Below are 21921 nucleotides of genomic sequence, written 5' to 3' on the forward strand. Positions count from 1 at the left end.
AACTCTGTGCCGCTGCCTCTGTTTCTCACCTCTTCTTAATTTTTTGAGAGATGGGGCTTCTCTGAATCTGTGATTACTACGTTGCTAAACTCTAGGAAGGCTGTTTCCACCAAGGTATGCCACTGGACATAGAAGACATTCTTCATTTGGTGTGAGTGTAGGGGCTTTCACCCTAGTAGTTTCTCTGTAGAATGTATTATCATTTTCATCTAGCAGCTAGGTAAGGAGCAGCGTTTGGCTCTCAGTGCTATTAAAGGTCAGGTTTCTGCCTTGTCTATCTTGTTTCAGAGACAGTTAGCCTCTCTTTGCTTAAGACCCTTTCATAGGGTTAAACCCATCTGACTTCCTCTGTTCATGTGCCTGTAAATCCATTGGATCTAAATGTGGCTGGCTGGCTGGCACTTCAGAAACCATTTTTTTAAAATCCATTAAGGAAATTTCTCTCCCTTCTTGCAAGTGAAAGGTGGTATTTCTTGTAGCAATCACCTTTTTATGAGGTGAGTTTTTGAACCGGCGGCCTTGTCTACCTGATGTAGGGTGATGAGAGATGAATTGATGCAGGGCATTGGTGATCTGAGGTGAAGCTCCGTGCTGTGATCCACTCACTGATATGGTTTTACGGTGTCTCTGTGCAGTCAAACCTGTCTGCTAATGATCTGTAACTACAGTTCATTAGCAGAGAGGTTTGACTTTACAGAGATCCCCTTCGCCGATGCCAACCATGCCTGTACAGTGTGTGTAATTATGGTCGCCTGTATTCTTCACCAGGGGGCATGTGACAGGGTGACAATGCAGGAAGATAGTTGGGAGACCGTTGTCCCCCCATAACTAAAATTTTCTGATCAAGGACCCTCCATACCAGGATCAGCAGGTATTGTTTTAATCAAAGCTGCACATGTAACGGGGTTAAAAACAATATTTGAGATGTCACTTACATGCTGGGATGTACAGTATATGACATTTGAGTGATTGGGTTTCCATCTACTGTAAAGTATATTCTTTGCCTAAGAACTAATTTGTATCAGATGTGGTTGTCTGCATTTTGCAACGTTTTCCAGTGCAAGATATGGACGGGACAAACACAATTGTGTCAGTCTGTTCATGCTTTTCTAGCTTATTTAAATGGAGTGTTTAAAAACCCAAATCCTTCACATTCAGAAATGCATGTCTTATTTTTACTGTATGTTGTTCATGTTCTATTTCTAATTTAGAAAACAAAAATTTAAAAAAAACTTTTTTTTTTATCAGGGATATGAATTTAAAGAAGAATTTAATGATCTTTACCTATCTGTACTAAAAGGAGGACTTAAGAATAGAAATTTAAAACGGGTTGATTCTTTATGTGAGTATTTTTATGTTCAATCGAGATACTTATTTATTCCAATCTAGATACTTATTCCAGGCTTTTTTTTTTTTTTTTTAACTTTCTGTATTTATAACCTAGCCATCGACTCGGGGGTAGAAGTTTTTTGGTCGGAGCTCTTATACCATAAAGAATAATGTGACCTGATGTAGTGGTTTGCTGCTAAATGCATGTGTTTCAATGATGGTTTGTTATACCTTACCAAACACTCTTATAAAATCTTTGTTGCAGATTATGTAAAATGGGCTGATGATGATTGCGTAAAATGTTCTAAAATTCTAAAGGTTACTACTTTGAGTGGCAACCTTAATGTTTTTTCTACTTAAATGTTCAAGCAAGAGAAAGCAAGTTTCTTAACACCTGTAAACTGCAATATATAATTGTTCAATGCAATCCTGTTCTCCCCACCCCCCCTTCCTGACAAAATAACCCCCCCCCCCCATCATATTGAGGGCATATGGCCTGGTATGGTGAGGTGCCCACCCTCCCCCCAAATCCATGCCAGACCCTTTTTTTTTTTTTATTTTTTGGGCCCTCCATAAATTCTAAAGGGTTTGGTATGAGGGGTGGGGGGAGTTTGCCCACTTTTTTTTTTTTTGCTGCCATCCATTTCATTTGCATTCTGCTGTTAGCAGGAAATATCACACCAATGGCAGGAACGAGTCATGGTTGTAAAATCGGATCTAAACTAATGTGAAATGAATCTGTTTTCTCTTTGAAAAAAGGTGACTAAGTGGATGCTGTCCATGTGAAAGGGGCCTTACAGCTCAGCACTAACAGCTTTGTAAACAATAGTAGCCAAAGTTTGTTTATACACCCTGTGCACAATTATTAGGCAAGTGAGTTTTTTGACCAAATCATCATTTTTATGCATATAGTCTAACTCCAAGCTGTATAAACTTGAATACTTATTGGATTTAAGCATTTCAGGTGATGTCTATTTGTGTAATGAGGGAGGATGTGGCCTAAGAAGATCAACACCCTATATCAAGGTGTGCATAATTTTTAGGCAACTTCTTTTCCCCAGCCAAAATGGGCAAAAAAGAGAGTTAACTGACTTTAAAAAGTCAAAAAATTGTAAAAAGTCTTTCAAAGGATGCAGCACTTTTGAAATTACTAAGATATTAGGGCGTAATCCCAGAACCATCAAACATTTTGTTGCAAATCGTCAACAGGGTCACAAGAAATGTGTTGAAAAAAAAATTGTGTTGAGAAATTAACTGCCAAAGATTTGAGAAGAATCAAATGTGAAGCTACCAGGATCCCATTATCCTCCAGTGCTGTCATATTCCAGAACTTAATTCTACCTGGAGTGCACAGACGTATGAGGTGTTCAGTGCTCAGAGACATGGCCAAGCTAAGGAAGGCTGAAACCAGACCATCACTGAACAAGACACATGAAGTCTGGGTCAAGGTTTTATCTACTGATGGGATGAGGTGACTGTTGACGGACCAGATGGATGGGTCTGTGTCTGGATTAGTAACTGGCGTAGTAATTACTGTAGTAATACCAGCCCCTACCAGAACCCCACCTCCACCTGGCTGGAATCTGAGTCGAAGTAGAGCTCTGTGCCAGTTACTGATCCAGACTCTGGTCCATCCATCTGGTCTGTCAAAAGTCACTCTCATCTCATCAGCCCATCACACCTTTGAAAAACCTGTCTTCAGATATATCTTGGTCCAGTCTTGACGTTTCAGCTTATGTGTCTGGTTCAGTGATGGTCACGTTTCAGCCTTCTTTACCTTGGCCATGTCCCTGAGCCTTGTAGTTCTGAGCACTCCAGGTAGGTTGCTGGTTCTGGAATAGGACAGCACTGGAGGGTAATGGGTTCCTGATAGCTTCATGCTTGATTCTTCTCAAATCTTTGACAATTCATTTATTTATTTTTTTTAATAACACATTTCTTGTGACCCTGTTGACTATTTGCAACAAAACATTTGATGGTTTTGTGATCACGTCCCAATTATCTTAGCAATTTCAAGAGAGCTGCATCCCTCTGAAAGGCTTTTTACAATTTTTTGACTTTTCAATCTCCTTTTTTGGCCCATTTTGGAAAAGAAGTTGCCTAATAATTATGCACACCTTGATATAGGGTATTGATCTCCTGGGGCCACACCCTCCCTCATTACACAAATACACCTCACCTGCCATTTGTTATAGGAACTTATATAGCGCCATCAATGTATGCAGCGCTTTACATATGAATTGTACATTCACATCAGTCCCTAACCCTCAAGAGGCATATAATCTAAGGTCCCTTACTCACATTCATGATGGGTTTAAATCTAATAAGCAATCAAGTTTATACAGCTTGGAGTTGGACAATATGCATAAAAATGATGATTTGGTCAAAAAACTCACTTGCCTAATAATTGTGCACACAGTGCATTTCAAAGAGCTAGCTTCGGGCACGCTGATAGAAGTGATTTGAGCGGCTGTAAAGCCACAGATCAATTCTGTATGTAAAAAATGGTACCATACGGTTTTAAACATTGTATATATTAACTGCTTTCCCACCGCCCTATAGCAGATATACTGATACAGGGCAGCAGGGGTGTGCAAAATCACGTATACAGTGGAGCAAAAAAGTATTTAGTCAGCCACCAATTGTGCAAGTTCTCCCACTTAAAAAGATGAGAGAAGCCTGTAATTGGCATCATAGGTAGACCTCAACTATGAGAGATAAAATGAGAAAAAAAATCCAGACAATCACATTGGCTGATTTGGAAAGAATTTATTGCAAATTATGGTGGAAAATAAGTATTTGGTCACCTACAAACAAGCAAGATCTCTGGCTCTCACAGACCTGTACCTTCTTCTTTAAGAGGCTCCTCTGTCCTGCACGCATTACCTGTATTAATGGCACCTGTTTGAGGTTGTGGACAGGTGTCTTTTATACTGATAACAAGTTCAAACAGTCACACTCCAAACTCCACTATGGTGAAGACTAAAGAGCTGTCGAAGGACACCAGAAACAAAATTGTAGACTTGCACCAGGCTGGGAAGACTGAATCTGCAATAGGCAAGCAGCTTGGTGTGAACAAATCAACTGTGGGAGCAATAATTAGAAAATGGAAAACCTACAAGACCACTGATAATCTCCCTCGATCTGGGGCTCCACGCAAGATCTTACCCCGTGGCGTCAAAATGATCACAAGAACGGTGAGCAAAAATCCCAGGACCACACGGGGGGACCTAGTGAATGACCTGCAGAGAGCTGGGACCAACGTAACAAAGGCTACCATCAGTAACACACTACGCCGCCAGGAACTCAGATCCTGCAGTGCCAGACGTGTCCCCCTGCTTAAGCCAGTACATGTCCGGGCCCATCTGAAGTTTGCTAGAGAGCATTTGGATGATCCAGAAGAGGATTGGGAGAATGTCATATGGTCAGATGAAACCAAAATAGAACTGTTTGGTAGAAACACAACTTGTCGTGTTTGGAGGAGAGAGAATGCTGAGTTGCATCCAAAGAACACCATACCTACTGTGAAGCATGGGGGTGGCAACATCATGCTTTGGGGCTTTTTCTCCGCAAAGGGACCAGGACGACTGATCTATGTACAGGACAGAATGAATGGGGCCATGTATCGTGAGATTTTGAGTGCAATCCTCCTTCCATCAGCAAGGGCATTGAAGATGAAACGTGGCTGGGTCTTCCAACATGACAATGATCCCAAACATACTGCCCGGGCAACGAAGGAGTGGCTTCGTAAGAAGCATTTCAAGGTCCTGGAGTGGCCTAGCCAGTCTCCAGATCTCAACCCCATAGAAAACCTTTGGAGGGAGTTGAAAATCTGTGTTGCCCAGCGACAGCCCCAAAACATCACTGCTCTAGAGGAGATCTGCATGGAGGAATGGGCCAACATACCAGCAACAGTGTGTGCCAACCTTGTGAAGACTTACAGGAAACGTTTGACCTCTGTCATTGCCAACAAAGGATATATAACAAAGTATTGAGATGAACTTTTGATATTGACCGAATACTTATTTTCCACCATAATTTGCAAATAAATTCTTTCCTAATCAGCCAATGTGATTGTCTGGATTTTTTTTCTCATTTTGTCTCTCATAGTTGAGGTCTACCTATGATGCCAATTACAGGCCTCTCTCATCTTTTTAAGTGGGAGAACTTGCACAATTGGTGGCTGACTAAATACTTTTTTGCCTCACTGTACGTGATTTTGCATTTCCTGGTAGGGGGTGCGCTCCAGCCCTACCCGCGCCCCTATTCATGGCCTCGGCTGTCAATCACCGTGTCCTGGCCAGAGATTACTCGCCGGCACCCAGTCATCGCGGATCATTATTGACGGAGGGCGAGAACTGTATGTAAACAATACAGTTCTCTCCCCTGTCAGCTCCCACACACTGCATTGCATGGCTCTGCACAGCAGTATGCTTACAGTTGAAAGCAAAGAGACTTCCCACAGTAAAATAGCACACAGTTAACCCTTTGATCACCCCACATGTTAACCCCTTCCTGCCCAGTGTCCTCAGCACAATATCAGTGCTTTTTATTAGCACCGATCACTGTATTGGTGTCACTGGGGATGTCAGTGACACCAAGTCAGTTCCCTCCAGTGTCAGAATGCCCGCATCAGTCCCGCTATAAGTTGCTGATCGCTGCCATTACTAGTAGAAAAAAAAAAAAAAAAAAAAAAGAAAATCCCAGTGTATATATATTGCCATGTAAATGCTATAAATTTTACGTAAACCAATTAATTTACATGTATTGGGATTTTTTTTTTACCAAACAGTAGCAGAATACATTTTGGCCTAAATTTGATAAAATTTGATTTTTTAAAAAAAAAATTTTACTGGACGTGTTTTATAGCAAAAAGTCAAAAATATTGTTTTTTTTCTCTCAAAATTGTCGCTTTTTTTATAGCGCAAAAAATTTAAAACCGCACAGGCGATCACATACCATCAAAAAAATGGTCTATTTGAGGGAAAAGGATATAAATTTCATTTGGGTGCAGTGTTGCATGACCGCGCAATTTTCAGTTAAAGTAACGCAGCGCCGTAACGCCAAAAATGGGCTGTTCGGGAAGGGGGGTAAATTCTCTGGAGGGCAAGTGGCTAAGATAAGTTTTATCAAATATATAATGCCCCCACATGCACGCACATACATAGATTTTCACAAAGAGTGCATAAGACAACCATATTGCAAAAAACATATTGGGTATCACCTCACTCCCTGGAGTAAGAGGAATATTTCCAGGGTCGTTTTATTGTAAATTGATGAGCTGTACGGGTTCTTGAAGCATCACCTATAAAAATGATGGGTATGGTAGTTGCTGTTTTGTTGCTGCACCCAGTTTTAAGTTGTCATATTTGGTATCTATTTCCTCAACTTAGTCTCATCTTTTTCATTTTATTCTGTTTGTGTCCTCTAAAATTATTTCGTATAAATTTAATCATTATCCCCTTGCCGCTGCTGCCCCCTCAGTCCTATAAGAGGATCTAAATGCTGGGAGTCGATAGCATGCTTTCCAATCTTGTTACCACTGAGATTGGCCACAGGAGTCGTGATCGGAAGGTCCCGATCACAAGTATGCATTGGGAGCTACCTGTGACAGCTCCGTTACTGTGTTAAGAGCACTCAGCCAGCGTGCTCTCAGCACAGAAAAGCCATTCCCTTTAGGTGCATTTATGCAGCTGCTCTGTATTAAAGGATACATTCACCTTTTGTAACATGTTGCACCTATATTTGGGTTGTAACATGTTAGGAAAGGACTGGCCCCTCTGTCCCCCCCCCCCCCACTAGCTTTCACAATTAAAATAAAAAAAAGAGAAAAAGTGACCGTACGGCTGTGTCACTCATTCACAGTATTCTTTGTGGCTGTCAGCTTGTAGTTCTCAATGTAGTTCATTAAATCTGTCAGCTTTTATCTGCTTGCCCGTACAAGGTATGGGTAGACAGATGCACTGGCAGGCCTGCAGGAGTCCTGAATGGCACCAGCAATATGCTAATTGCTAGTGTAATGCTTTCTAGGCTTCCAAAACAAAAAATAATAAATGCTCATTTTTTTTTAGCTGCAAAAAAAGTGCATTTATTATTTTTTGTTTTAAAGTGAACTTATCCTTTAAAGTCCACCCAATAGACCCATATATGCATTACACCAGCAGGTACAGATTAATAATAATTTTACTGAAAATTTAGGTTTGGTCAACAGTTGTGGTAATTTCGTCTGACATAAAAAAAAATACAACTACAACCTTTGTATTCTAGTAGTCCTTTGCTTTCAGGAAATATCTTCTCTTTTGTGGTTTTGAGTGGATTTTGTTGTAAAAAAAAATGTGCAATTTAGCATGTGTGCAGGTAAAAAGAAAGACTCCGACAACAAAAATCAAGCTGTTCATCCACCATAATCATCAACACTTTACCTGGATAGGAGGGGGGTGGCTTATTAAAGCCTGAATTCCATTCAATAAAAATAATCATATATTTGCTTAATGTGTAAGAATGAGCATTTCATTAGGCTAATGCACTGATTTTTTTTTTTTAATATGTATTTCAGTATCATCAAAAATCCCACTTTTCATGCCCAAAAGTTTGTATCCCACTTTCTTCAATGTGTTTCCAAGGTAAGCACATAGAAAAGTCTATGTAGATGTATTTTGTACATTTACCTATAGCAGAGAATGTTTCTATATTGATGTATACTGGTGTTAAATAAGGGGCTGACATGGTGGAGCTATGCAGTGCTGTGGTATCTGTGACCTGAAAATTGTGAAGTAGTTTGCAAAAACCCAGAAGGGTCATATATGAGACTAACGACTGCCCCACTAATCTGAGAGTTGGTTAAAACTGAGGAATAATCTGCTTATATTTTGTCTTTCCTTTGTTACTCTGCCATTACCATGGTAATGGAATTTTTTTTTTTTTATATTTTTCTGTTTTCGTTACATACTTTATTTTAGACCCAACGATGTTATCACTGCACTCTGTTTCTCTATGTAGTGCAGACCATGGATGGTGAGAGGGGCCAGTAGAGGGCTGTACATAGCTTCCTTAACACCTTCCTGCCCGGCCTATAGCAGATTGTCGGCCGGGCGGGACACTCGCCGTTGTGACAGGGCGTCAAATGACGTCCTGTCAAAACGAGTAGCTCATGCGGCCGCAGGACCACGCAGTGGCGGGATCTGTCACTGGCTGTGTCCATGGGACACAGCCAATGACATATCACTACACTGGCCCGTTGCCAGTGTCATGTGACCAATCACAGCAGATCACATGGCAATTGTATACAATGGATGGCTTCCTGTCATGCCATCCATTGTATACAATTATGTTGTTAGCTGTGACTGGTCAAGGCAGTCACATGATACAGACAGGGCCAATCACAGCCCATTGCCCATCTGTATCATGTGATCAGCTTTGCCCAATCACAGCTAATCACAACTAAAGACTGAATCAGTCACATTCAGTAACAATGATTGCAAATATCAATGAAATACATTGGTATTGGCAATCATAATGTGTTAAAGGAAAAAAAAATAAAACATCCTGATCACTTGCACAGAGTAGTTCAGTGTTACTATGGTAACGTATTGCTTTGGTCACAGTGTGCTGAAAAATAAAATGGTAAAAAAAAAGAAAAATGTAATAAAAAATAAAGAAAATTTGAAAAAAAAATACAAATTCAATTATTATCACCAAAGAAATGTAGCAGAATACATTTTGACCAAAATTTATGAAGAAATGTTATTTGTTTGCAAAATGTTATAACAAACGAAGAAACGTGCGTTTGTTTCAAAAGTTTCAAGTATTTTTTGTTTTATTGAGCAAAAAATAAACCCCCAGTGGTGATTAAATACCACCAAAAGAAAGCTCTATTTGTGTGAAAAATTATAAAAATTTCATATGGGTACAGTGTTGCATGACCGTGCAATTATTATTCAAAGTGCGACAGCGCTGAAAATTGGCCTAGGCAGGAAGGGGGTAAAAGTGCCCGGTACTGAAGTGGTTAAAACATCTCCGCACCCTTAGTACTTCTTTCAAGAGCCCTAAGCCCTGATGTAAGCAGAGGGCTGGCTCTTCGGTGGAGAGGTTATGCAAATATCACAATGACTTCATGGGTAGGAGTCAGTCGGTGGGTGTTCCTTGACAGGCTGTATTTGATGCAGGTTGCCCTAGATAAACACCCACATGTGATGCTGTGCCCAAAAGATTGAAAGAACTCACCAGGGATGATAATAATAGCAAAAAAAGTTCTAAAATCCAATGAATGACAGGGTTGGGATTAGGGCTATCATGCTGGGGAGGAAAGAACTAGACATCTTCCAACCAGGAAATTAGACTGGCTGATTCGAACTTGCTTTAGTTTGCTAAGCTCTAGAATTTTCTGTCAATACTTTAGTAGCAGCTTTATAAAAACAATGTTGTTTAACCACTTGAGCTCCAGAAAGTTTTACCCCCTTCATCACCAGGGCATTTTTTTGTTTTTTTGCTATTCAGCATTGTGCTACTGTAATTGGCATTGCTCGGTCGTACAAAACTGTACCCGTTAGATTTTATATAATTTTTTTTCCCACACAAATAGCACTTTCCTCTGGGCTGTAGAGTTGGCACTGTAATAGAATGGCAGGGGGACACTGACATAAGGGGAACTCTGATGGGGACACTTTTGGAAATAGGACTCTTATGTAAGGGGGAACTCTTTTGGGGACCCTGATGTAAGGGGGGGCCCTAATGTTAGGGGGGACTCTGATGGGCACCTTGATGTAAGGAGGGATTCAGATGGCGACCCTGATATAATTGGGAATGCTGTTGTACAGGGAACTCTGCTGAGAAAGATGTAGACTGAATTTATTTTTGTTTGACGTTCATTAAACATTTGACCTCTAGAAGGTTTTACCCTCTTCATGACCAGAGCATTTTTTGCAATTCACGCTGTGCTATGTTAAGTGACAATTGCTCGGTCATGCAACGCTGTACCCAAATTAAATTTGTATCATATTTTTTTTCCACTCAAATAGACCTTTTTTTAGGTGATATTTGATCACCACTGGGTTTTTTTATGTTATAAACAAAAAAGACTCAAGTTTGGGGGAAAAAAACAATATATTCTACTATGTTATAAAACATATCCAATAAAAAAAATTTAATTTCTTTATAAATTTAAGCCAAAATGTATTCTGTTAAATGTCTTTGGTTAAAAGAAAAATCCCAATAGGTGTATATATATTGGTTTGCATGAAAGTTTTAGCATCTGCAAACTATAGTATATATATTGGAATTTACACAGCTATGAAACTATACTGGTAATGGCCATGATCAGCGACTTGTAGTGGGAATGTGATAGTGTGGCGGGCAATCTGGCACTAACTCATGTTGGCTGGGAGGGACACTAATAGATTGACACTAACATCAGTAGTGACAGTAATACAGTGATTAGTGCTAATCCTGTACACTGTCACTATACTAATGACACTGCCTGGGAAGCGGTTAACATCTAGAGGCAATCAAGGGGTTAATTGTGTGCCTAACAATATGTAATATGTGGTGCTTTTACCTTACTATATGGCTGTTTTTTCTCCCTGCTTTGCAAGGAGAAAAAACAGCCAGATCGCTGCTCTCTGTACACAGTGTTTTGTAAACACAGAACTCTGTGTGATTAGACACAGCCGATCAGATGACTTCGGCCAAAATAATTGGCTGAAATCAGCTGCCAAACGTGTGCTGTATCCAATCACAGCACTGACCAGCAGGGGGCACGCATGCGTGCTCCTGCAGACCCGAAAGCAGGCAGTAACGTATGTATTGTAGTGGGTCTTCAAAGGGGATTTCCAACAAATGTGCAAATACTGTGTGGGAATCTATTGGTCTTTTTGTGCATAACATTGGGGCTTCTATTCTCACTTAGTAAATAATGAAACTTTCCATCTGCTGCTGTTTACTTCCCGCCCGCAATGTACTGCGGTAGAGCAGAAGCTACAGGCAAAGCGATGTACCCGTATGTTGCTCTGGCTGTACGAACACAGGGGGGCTCCACCTTCGCGACTGCTGTGTCCAGCAGACACAGCAAAATTAAGATCCCGGTGAACGGGACCCAGTGATCATGTGATCACATGATCACTATGTAAGCAAAGCTGTTATGAATCGATGTCATTCATAACAGCTCTGCTTCTCTTTCTAGTGAGCTGTTATTGGCCCACAGCTGTCACATGATACATGGGGCCAATCACAGCACCCTGGACCATGTGACCAGATCCAGCCGATCACAGATCACTATCCTGAGCTGTCAAAACTTAACTCATTCATGACCGTTCATGAATGAGTTCGGTTCTGACAGCAACCTTTGCATTGCAGGAGAAATGATCTTTATTTTTAAGTGTAAAAAAACAAAAACCCTGATCACATTACCACCCCCCACAGTAGTACAGTTTTCCGGGCGAGCAACCGCTCTTGGCAAAGCGACGTAATCTTGCGTCACTCCCTATTTTGGGATGTGAGCGCACCTGCGTTCCCTGCTGCCCCCCCCACTCGTTGGTCCAGGGAGAGAAGTGAGAACACCGCACCGAGTAAAAGCACCACTACATTACACACACACGTACGTTAGGTTAGCACATTCAACCCTTTGATCACCCCGTCACCCAGCCAGTGCCATTAGTATAGTCTCAGTATATAGAATTTTTCAGTGATGCCACTTGCGACATCAGATAATGTCAGGGTTAGTTAACTCCCCACCCAGCCAGGGTCAGCTAGTATTAGATTGCCCGCACACTATCGCACTCACGCTATAGGCCACTGGTCATCGCCATTACTAGTTTAGTGTTTGTACGGATCAAGATATTGATCACTTACAGAACTATACTAGTGCCTCCTTTGTATAGTGTCCCCAAAGACGCAGAGTTAGCAGGATTGGCCCCATTCGCTGCCAGCACTAGATTTTAGCGCCTCCGCTGTTTTACACAGAATATTTGTACCAATTGATTGTGGGCCAAGGCAATTTATACAAACAACAATACATGGCCTCCCACCCAGATTCAGCTTTTTCCAGACAATTCGCATGGAAAGCTATCATGGTTTCTGAATTTAAAACTTTGTGCCTAACCCTCAACATGGGCATTACAGAAAAGAATGAATTGCGGGCATGTTGGTCTACAGAGCCAATTCATCGTATGCCCGTGTTCTCTGCTGTTACATATATATCCAACATGGACCAGCAATGTACTGGTACGTCGCTGGACTTTATGTGGTTATACTGGGATAATGCCTGCAGCTATTTTGGAAAGAGAGCAGCAGTGACTGGTCTCTATTACAGGAAGCTCCTGCAGAGACGTAAAATCTTACACTGGATTACTGCACAGATCTGGAAGAAATACGCAAAAGCACGCCAAGATTCCATAAATACACGACGCTTGTATTTAGACCACATTTGCATGTGTCGGAGTTCAGCTTTAATTTGGACAGATTGACTCCCTCTGCTAGAAGTCTGTTCCAGGCATCCACTACTATTTTAGTATTTGGTTCTAAAACATTAACACATTCTGATCAGATTTATTTTAAAAGTGAATTGCTTATTGCTGTATTGGTGAATCTCTCAAACTAAATAAAAAACGTTAATATAAAAAAGGGCGACTTGCTATCAAACCGTAAAGTGTATAAAAATTAAAATAATTTTCTTTTTAAATAAGTTTTAAATTCGTTCCTGGTGGCAGCTATTTTTCCCAGCATCCTTTACTCGTGTCATGTCTCTGCACCATCATGTTGACAGGTTTGAACCAATGAGCGAGCCTGTTTAGAATCTCAGCTCATTGTACACCTTGCCGGCTGTTTGTCAGTACTGCGCGGCATGTCATGTCACATCACCCGCACTGTTTCTGGGACGTTGCACTGTGTAAGCTCTTGTTTTGATGTACCTATCATAGCATGTGCTTAACCTTGTGTGTAATGTCCTCAGCAGCTGTTCTGTCCTGCATTGCACTTGCTTCTGCAACGCTTAAGAGCAAATTAACTAGCGACCCAATTATTTCCCAATTATTCATCCACTTAACTAGTGTGCGGCAGGGCTTCAAATCGCTGATAAATGCTGCCTGGTTGTGCAGCCTGTGCATACTAATTTGTATGTTAATCCAGGAGTAGCCTAGTAGATAATGTTGAATGGCGGCGTGTGATTAGGCCCTCTGACAAACTGCCAACATCTTTCATAGAGTGGGTGGGCGACGAGAGCTTTTCACCACGCGCTGATAGACTGCCATCAGTTTTGTGTCTTGTGCAGTCACATCTCCTGTGTCCTTCTCTGCAGCCTGTCACTCCAACCACTGTCCCCAATCATGTAAATAACCATCATCTCTAAATGAGAAAAGAAAATTCAGTTCTAAGGTTCTTATTAAGACGGTTTACACCTTCGATTTTATGCTAAGTTACCAATTCATGGGATATATGTAACTAATAATGTGCGCATTTTTCTTATATCGCTAAAAGATCAGTCTATAAATAACCAAATAGTTTTTAGTTTATGTTGGAGAAAGAGACCGTTTTATTAATTTGTTCATTTTACACTGTGCACAATTATTAGGCACGTGAGTATTTTGACCAAATCATCATGTTTATGCCTAATGTCCAACTCCAAGCTGTATAAACTTAAATGCTTATTGGACTTAAGGTCTAGGTGATGTGTATTTGTGTAATGAGGGAGGGCGTGGCCTCAGAAGATCAACACCCTATATCAAGGTGTGCATAATTATTAGGCTGCTTCATTTCCTGAGGCAAAATGGGAAATGGGCCAAAAAACGAGATTTAACTAACTCTGAAAAGGCAAAAATTGTAAAAAGCCATTCAGAAGGATGCAGAACTCTTGAAATTGCTAAGATATTGGGGCGTGATCACAGAACCATCAAACGTTTTGTTGCAAATAGTCAACAGGGTCACAAGAAATGTGTTGAGAAAAAAAAATCAAATTTACTGCCAAAGATTTGAGAAGAATCAAAAATGAAACTACCAGGGACACATTATCCTCCACTGTTGTCATACTCCAGAACTGCAACCTTCCTGGAGTGCCCAGAAGTACTTAGAGAAATGGCCACGGAAAGGAAGACTGAAACCCGACCACAACTGAACAAGACACATAAGTTGAAACGTCAAGAATGGGCTAAGAAATATCTGAAGACAGATTTTTCAAAGCATTTATGGACTGATGCACAGAGCTCCACTTCGACTCAGATGCCAGCAAGATGGAGGTGGGATACTGGCATGGCCTGGTATTGTTAAAGATGAGGTAGTTGGACCTTTTCATGTCAGAGTGCTGTGTCGTCATCGTGGCTCCTGTGTGCATGTATGCTGGGGCACGCAAACCCGGAAGGAAGACCGGATGAAGATGGAAGCCCTGTCAGCAGTGACAGTGTGCAGCTGGAGGGATCCACTTTAGAGACAAGTCTGTCATAATACGCTAGTATGTGGTGCAGGGGAACTACCACTTTAAGGGAAGGTCAATATTTTGACCTTTCCTCTCTTTATAGGCTTGGTCTAACACTAATGGTTCCTTGTCTACTGAAGAGCTTGACTGCCTATCTATAGCCCAACACGCCAGACTGCAAGACATCTGTTGTATTCTTTTTCATTTTATGTATAATATGGAAATAAAACATACTTTGATGGCTAGGAACATGCAAAAATTCTAAGTGTTGTGGTATCAGAAAGTACAAGAAGATGATCTGTTGAAGTTACTAAAAAACCGTGGTATGAATCAACACACCAAACACCCTATAAATAAAATATCCCCTTTTGGGCACACTTCCCTATGTAAAGGTATTCTTCAGTCACTGGCAAACCATGGCATGATGCAGTCTCTGAATACAGGGCATTTGTTTCTCATTCTGGCACTGCGGACAGCGGGCCACCAGTGCATCTGTAGACCAAGGACCAACAACTGTAGCCAAAAGCGCCATAATTAGGTGTTTCCTTGGGATACCTCCTTTTGAATGAATTATCTTTACTTATTTCCAAAAAAGTTTATTAAAGTAACCAAAGTCCATTTTGAAGGCACAAACTTTCCCAATGCTACAAACCTTGGGAAGAAGGTTACAATTTAAGTGCTGCTTGCTGCTAAGAGGGGTTAAAATAAGAAACCCCCTCCCCCTAGCCTAGATTTTATCAAATTTATAGTGCATTCGAACTGTATTCACAAGTCACTTATCTGCATTAATATCTAAAGCAGTGTTTCTCAACCTTTTTTCAGTCAAGGCACCCTTTAATGTTATGGACAGTCCTAAGGCACCCTTTAATGTTATGGACAGTCCTAAGGCACCCTTTAAAATGATGGACAGTCTTAAGGCACCCCATTCTAAAATGTGAAAAACGATTCTAATAGTTTTATATAACGCAGTAACATCCCCACATGTAGGACACCCAACATTAGAGGTGATTTATTCTTCCAAAGCAAATACACTTTTGTACTCTGGCACTGACTAGTATTCCAGTGTTTCTCTTCTCCCTCAGTTGTTCTCCATCACTGAGCTAATGTGAACCCAGCACAGATGGCCAGGGGCAGGGGAGGGTCAAACTAGGATGCTGTGCAGGCAACTGACATCCTCATCAACTGATGTCATTGGTTGTCAGGATGCCAGCGGCTAGAAGGTCCTAAAGGTACACAATGAAAACCTATGGCTTTGTGTAACTAAAAGGCAGGCTTGTTCCACCCGCTGGCTTGTATATATGTTTTGGGCAATTTTTAGACATTTTTCTAAGGCACGCCTGAAGAAACTTCAAGGCACTCCACTGTGCCTGGGCACCCTGGTTGAGAAAGGCTGATCTAAGGACACCGTAGATATTTTGTTTAGGACTGTATGGTAGTTTTCCTGGTATAAGAGAAGTAGCTTCAAGAAGGTTGTCTTAGCGCACTCTGGGTATATATTGCTTTCCTTTCACATATCCTTTGACTTTTTTGAAGGGACAAGCTTTGAAAACTTTTCTCTATCAGCTGCTGGCGCTTTATTGGCAGCATATCATCGTACCCTCTTAGTCAACTTATCCAAATTTTTTTAATCATTGACCTGTTGGAAAGTCTGTTAATGCACTACAGATTCCAGGAGGCGGATGTATGCAAATTTTCCCCAATATTTTCTGATAAAATGCTGAAAATATCTTGCCCTCAGTTTTTACACTTTTTTTTTTTTCTGTGCTGTTTTACCTCACGCACCCACAAAACAGCAGAGATCCACCGCCATGTTTCACAGTTTGGATTGTGTGCTTCTCCTCATAGGCCTTGTTGACTTCTTTCTAGACTTAGCATTTAGGCCTCATACACACATGGGCATTTGCCTAGCTCTCCTGATTGTCTTTCTCCTGGCAAGAGAAAAGCAGCGTCAAATGTGTCTAAAGCCACATTTTTGTAAACGTGTTTAGATGCATCAAACATTTGGGCATTAATTCGTTTTATTTTTTTCTGCCTGTAAACACCTGTAAATGCCTATATGTGCATGGACACAGGGGTTTATTTACCAAAGCTGGCGAGTACGAAATCAGGCTTACTTCTGCACAGAAACCAATCCACTTCTAACCTCGGCTTGTTTAATTAAGCTTTGGCAATAAAACCTGGAAGCTGATTGGTTTCTATGAAGAAGTGATTCTGATGTTGCACTCTCCAGCTTTGGTAAACCCCATAAAATGTGAGTATCACCCCTAATTTAGTGAATACAAGCGGCGCTTGCCTTCACCCACATTTTTTCATCTTTAAAGCAAGGTATAGTAGCAGCAAGAAGTTTTCATAATTTTTTGGGTTTTTTTGGGTGTTCATTTTTTGCATCAGGTGCGGTATAGTGACTTTTGGATAAATTTTTCAAAGTGATCACGTATAGAGTAAATAAACTCCATAGGCTAACATTGAGGGGTGTGTGGAGGCAGAGCAACATCACAAACTCCTAAAAGTGGCGTTTTTAGCTCCCAGTGTGCATGAAACCTTATAGTTTAATTTTGGTCTCATCTCTCCAAATTATTTTAATGTTGGTGCAGGAAATTTGCCAAATACTTTATAAAATTATCCTGGGGATATGTATTTATATTGAAATAAGTGTATGTATATGGGGGAAAAAATAAATGGAAAAAAAAAACCACACATATATATGTAGATGTGTGTTTGGTAATGTCCATTGAGTTGGTCCTTTTTGGAGTATTGTAAGTGGGCTGTTCTGTGGTGCAGAAAAATTGCTAAAATCTTCATACACGTATCCTGGGGTTGTATAAATGTATTCTGAAATGTGTGTATATATGAAGGGGAATAATATTTCTATCTGTTTTCTTCTGCTCATTTTCCAAAGCCAAAAAGGCTTGTTTATATCATGTCCAATGAGCTGTGTTTTTCTGCACACCAGTTGCATAGTGTGAACAGGGCACATGGAAAACTGTTTTCTTCGTTCCCTCTTCACACCATTCAACGACAATTTTTCCTTGTCTATGGTCTCCATTTTCACAAAACAGAGTATTAGGCTACATAAGTAATGCTAACTTTATACAGTGTAGAGTGGTATAATTATGGATCTTTAAAATAAAAAAAATATATAAAAAAAAAGGAAAATAATATAGTAATGGTATTTATGCATGGGAGGTGATATACGAACAACCACTTTATTGCTGTCTGGGTGCAACAGTGCCCAGACAGCACTTAAAGTGGAAGGTGTGAAATGATTTATGTGGACGCCAGATGATGGCACCTACTTTGTATCGTTATTAAAACACTTTACATAATTATGCACTTAAAGAGTAAAAAATGCCTTGTTTTTATGACAAAGTTACCTTAAGCAACTTGCTCTCATTGCTTCGTAATGTTGTGCGCAGACTTTGATATTTGTTGTCTTGTGCTGCCACCTACAGGGTCTCTGATGTGGAAATACTGGCAAAGGTAAGAGGAATATTTTTTTTTGTTTCTTTAATTCTGTTTTGCCAGCTTTTTAAATAAATTCTGCCACATTAATCCTTCAAGTGAATTTTATTTTTTTATTATTCATTTTAAGTTTTTTTGTTTCAATTTTTTTAAAAAAATCCTTACTGTGTGCTTTAATTATAAGTGCTTTTAGAATAAAATTTCCTTATAGGTTGTTACCAAGGGCTTACAGGGCTCTGTAGTTATGTTCTTTAACCACTTCCATACAGGGCACCTTAACACCTGTCCTGCCCAGGCCAATTTTCAGGTTTCAGCGCTCTCACACTTTGAATGACAATTGCGCGGTCATACAACATTGTACCCAAACTAAAATTTTATCATTTTCTTCACACAACTAGAACTTTCTTTTGGTGGTATTTAATCACCGCTGGGGTTTTTATTTTTTGATAAATTAATAAAAAAAGACCAAAAATTTAGAAAAAAAAAAAACACGTTTTTCTTTGTTTCCGGTATAAAAGTTTGCAAATAAATAATCTTCATAAATTTAGGCCAAAATGTATTCTGCTACATGTCTTTGGTGAAAATAACCCAAATTATTATTTATTATTTAGTCTTTAGGAAAGTTATAGAGTTCACAGCCTATGGGATATATCTGAATATTGATCAATCCTGAAGTTCTGACAGCCAATCTAATTCCTTGAGGTCCAAGAATGTCAGAACAGTACAGATATCCCCCAAATGACCCCTTTTTGCAAAGTAGACAGTCCAACGTATTTCATAAGAGGCATGGCGAGTTTTTTGAAGTTGTAATTTTTTTTGTCATTTTTCGGAAATGAAGAAATAAAGAAAATGATTTTCACTTTTTTTTTTTTTACATACTGTCACCAGTGCAGTACAGCGTTATCATATAACTGGCATGGCGGTGATCAGGGACACTGACTGGTGACAGTACGAAAAAAAAATTGATAATTTTTTTTTATTATTTTTTATAAAAAAATTTTCTCTTTTTTTTAAAGATTTTTTTTCATATTTCACTATGACCAAAGTAGTATAATGTTATCATAGTAACATTGTACTACTTTGGGGAAGTGATCTATATATTTTTTTTATCTACACAATTTGCTTATAGCAAAGAATTACTTTGCTATAAGCAAGCATTTACCTGAATGAAATCGATTAATTCTGGATTTTTTTTTCTTAACTGTGATTTGGCCACAGCTAATCACATGACACAGCTGGGCTGTGATTTGCCCAGCTTGTGCATGTGATCGCTGTGACCATTCACAGCTAGCCACACTTGTATACAATGAATGGCATGATAGGAAGCCATCCATTGTATACAACTGTCATGTGACCTGCTGTGATTGGTCACAGGTGGTCACATGGTACTGGCAATGGGGCCGGTACTCAGATCTGTCATCGGCCGTGTCCGAGGTACACTGCCGCTGACAGATCGCGCCGCTGTGCGGCTCTGCTGGCATGCAAACTGGAGCGATGAGGGTTTTTGCCGGCCGCCATTCGGCCATAGGCCAGACGGGAACCGGTTAAAGTATATCTAAATCCCCCCCCCAAAAAAAACCCATTTAATATATTGCAGCATACCTGTGTGTGTGTGTGTGTGTGTGTGTGTGTGTGTGTGTGTGTGTGTGTGTATATATATATACACACACACTATCTCACAGAAGTAAGTACACTTCTCATATTTTTGTAAATATTTTGTAATATCTTTTCATGTAACAACACTGAAAAAATTACACTTTGCTACAATGTGACGTAGCGAGTGTACAGCTTGTATAACATGTAAACTTGTTGTCTCCTCAAAATAACTCAACACACAGCCATTAATGTCCACACCGCTGGCAACAAAAGTGAGTACACCCCTAAGTGAAAATGTCCAAATTGGGCCCAATTGGCCGTTTTCCCTCCCCGGTGTCATGTGACTCCTTAGTGTTACAAGGTCTCAGGTGTGTTACATTTTGGTGTTATCGCTCTCACTCTCTTACTGGTCACTGGAAGTTCAACATGGCACCTCATGGCAAAGAACTCTGAGGATCTGAAAAAAAGAATTGTTGCTCTACATAAAGATAGCCTAGGCTATAAGAAGATTGCTGAGACCGTGAAACTGAGCTACAGCACGCTGGCCAAGACCATAGAGCGATTTAACAGGACAGGTTCCACTCAGAACAGGCCTCACCGTGGTCGACCAAAGAAGTTGAGTGCATGTACTTGGCGTCATATCCAGAGGTTGTCTTTGGGAAATAGACGTATGAGTGATGCCAGCATTGCTGCAGAGATTGAAGTGGTGGGGTTGGGGATGGGCTGTCAGCCTGTCAGTGCTCAGACCATATGCCGCACACTGCATCAAACTGGTCTGCATGGCTGTCGTCCCAGAAGGAAGCCTCTTCTAAAGATGATGAATAAGAAAGCCCGCAAACAGTTTGCTGAAGACAAGCAGACTAAGGTCATGGATTACTGGAACCATGTCCTGTGGTCTGATGACACCAAGATAAACTGATTTGGTTCAGATGGTGTCAAGTGTATGTGGCGGCAACCAGGTGAGCAGTACAAAGACAAGTGTGTCTTGCCCACAGTCAAGCATGGTGGTGGGAGTGTCATTGTCTGAGGCTGCATGAGTGCTGCCGGCACTGGGGAGATACAGTTCATTGAGGGAACCATGAATGCCAACATGTACTGTGACATATTGAAGCAGAGCATGATCCCCTCCCTTCGGAGACTGGGCCGCAGGGCAGTATTCCAACATAACGACTCCAAACATACCTCCAAGACAACCACTGCCTTGCTAAAGAAGCTGAGCGTAAAGGTGATGGACTGGCCAAGAATGTCTCCAGACCTAAACCATATTGAGTATCTGGGGGGCATCCTCAAATGGAAGGTGGAGAAGCGCAAGGTCTCTAACATCCACCAGCTTTGTGACGTCGTCATGGAGGAGTGGAAGAGGAATCCAGTGGCAACCTATGAAGCTCTGGTGAACTCCTTGCCCAAGAGGGTTAAGGCAGTGCTGGAAAATAATGGTGGCCACACAAAATATTGACACTTTGGGCCCTATATGGACATTTTTCAATTTTGAGGGGACAGCAGATTTACACTGTTGTACAAGCTGTACGCTCACAACTTTACATTGTAGCAAAGTGTCATTTCTTCAGTGTTGTCACATGAAAAGATATAATAAAATATTTACAAAAATGTGAGGGGTGGACTCACTTCTGTGAGATTGTTTGTGTGTATGTGTGTGTATATATATATATATCTATATATATCTATATATATATATAGATGTGTGTATATGTGTATATATATATCTCTATATATATATATCTATATATATATATAGGTGTGTATATGTACATGTAATTTTGTTATGCCTTTGCACTTAAAAAAATAAATAAAAAGAGGAGGTAGGCAATGCATAGGAGAAAACAGGGATGGCCGGGAAAGGGTTAACAGTAGTAGTGGCCTGACAGTGGCTCTAACCCTTCCCCCTTGTGTAGAAAAAGTGTTCTGTTTCAGTCTGTGTCCACTGGAGAGATTATCCACCACCTACTGTTAAAGAAACTGAGCGGAAATCTCTTCAGTGAGAACACTGTACAAGTCTTGTGTATACAATTCAATAACAGCACCATACAAAGGTTTATAAGTTCAAAACTTAATTCAGATTAGGAGAACACAAGCAGCCAATGCATTTTGGGGTAATACTCTCCTTTCTTCAAGGC

General features: G+C 40.4%; 1 protein-coding gene across 1 annotated transcript in view; it reads left to right on the forward strand.

The window, feature by feature from the left end:
* Positions 1-21921, forward strand: part of LOC149445344 (leucine-rich PPR motif-containing protein, mitochondrial-like) — a 164207-nt gene that overhangs the window by 79272 nt on the left and 63014 nt on the right. Inside the window, exons 13-15 of the mRNA XM_089653936.1 lie at positions 1249-1342; positions 7886-7952; positions 18181-18208. Coding sequence (XP_089510062.1) covers positions 1249-1342; positions 7886-7952; positions 18181-18208 — 189 coding nt within the window. The remainder of the gene's footprint in view (positions 1-1248; positions 1343-7885; positions 7953-18180; positions 18209-21921) is intronic.

This window comes from Staurois parvus, unplaced genomic scaffold, assembly GCF_062004578.1.
Source record: "Staurois parvus isolate SC_StPar_1 unplaced genomic scaffold, SC_StPar_1.0 ptg000727l, whole genome shotgun sequence".
NCBI classification, from domain to species: domain Eukaryota; kingdom Metazoa; phylum Chordata; class Amphibia; order Anura; family Ranidae; genus Staurois; species Staurois parvus.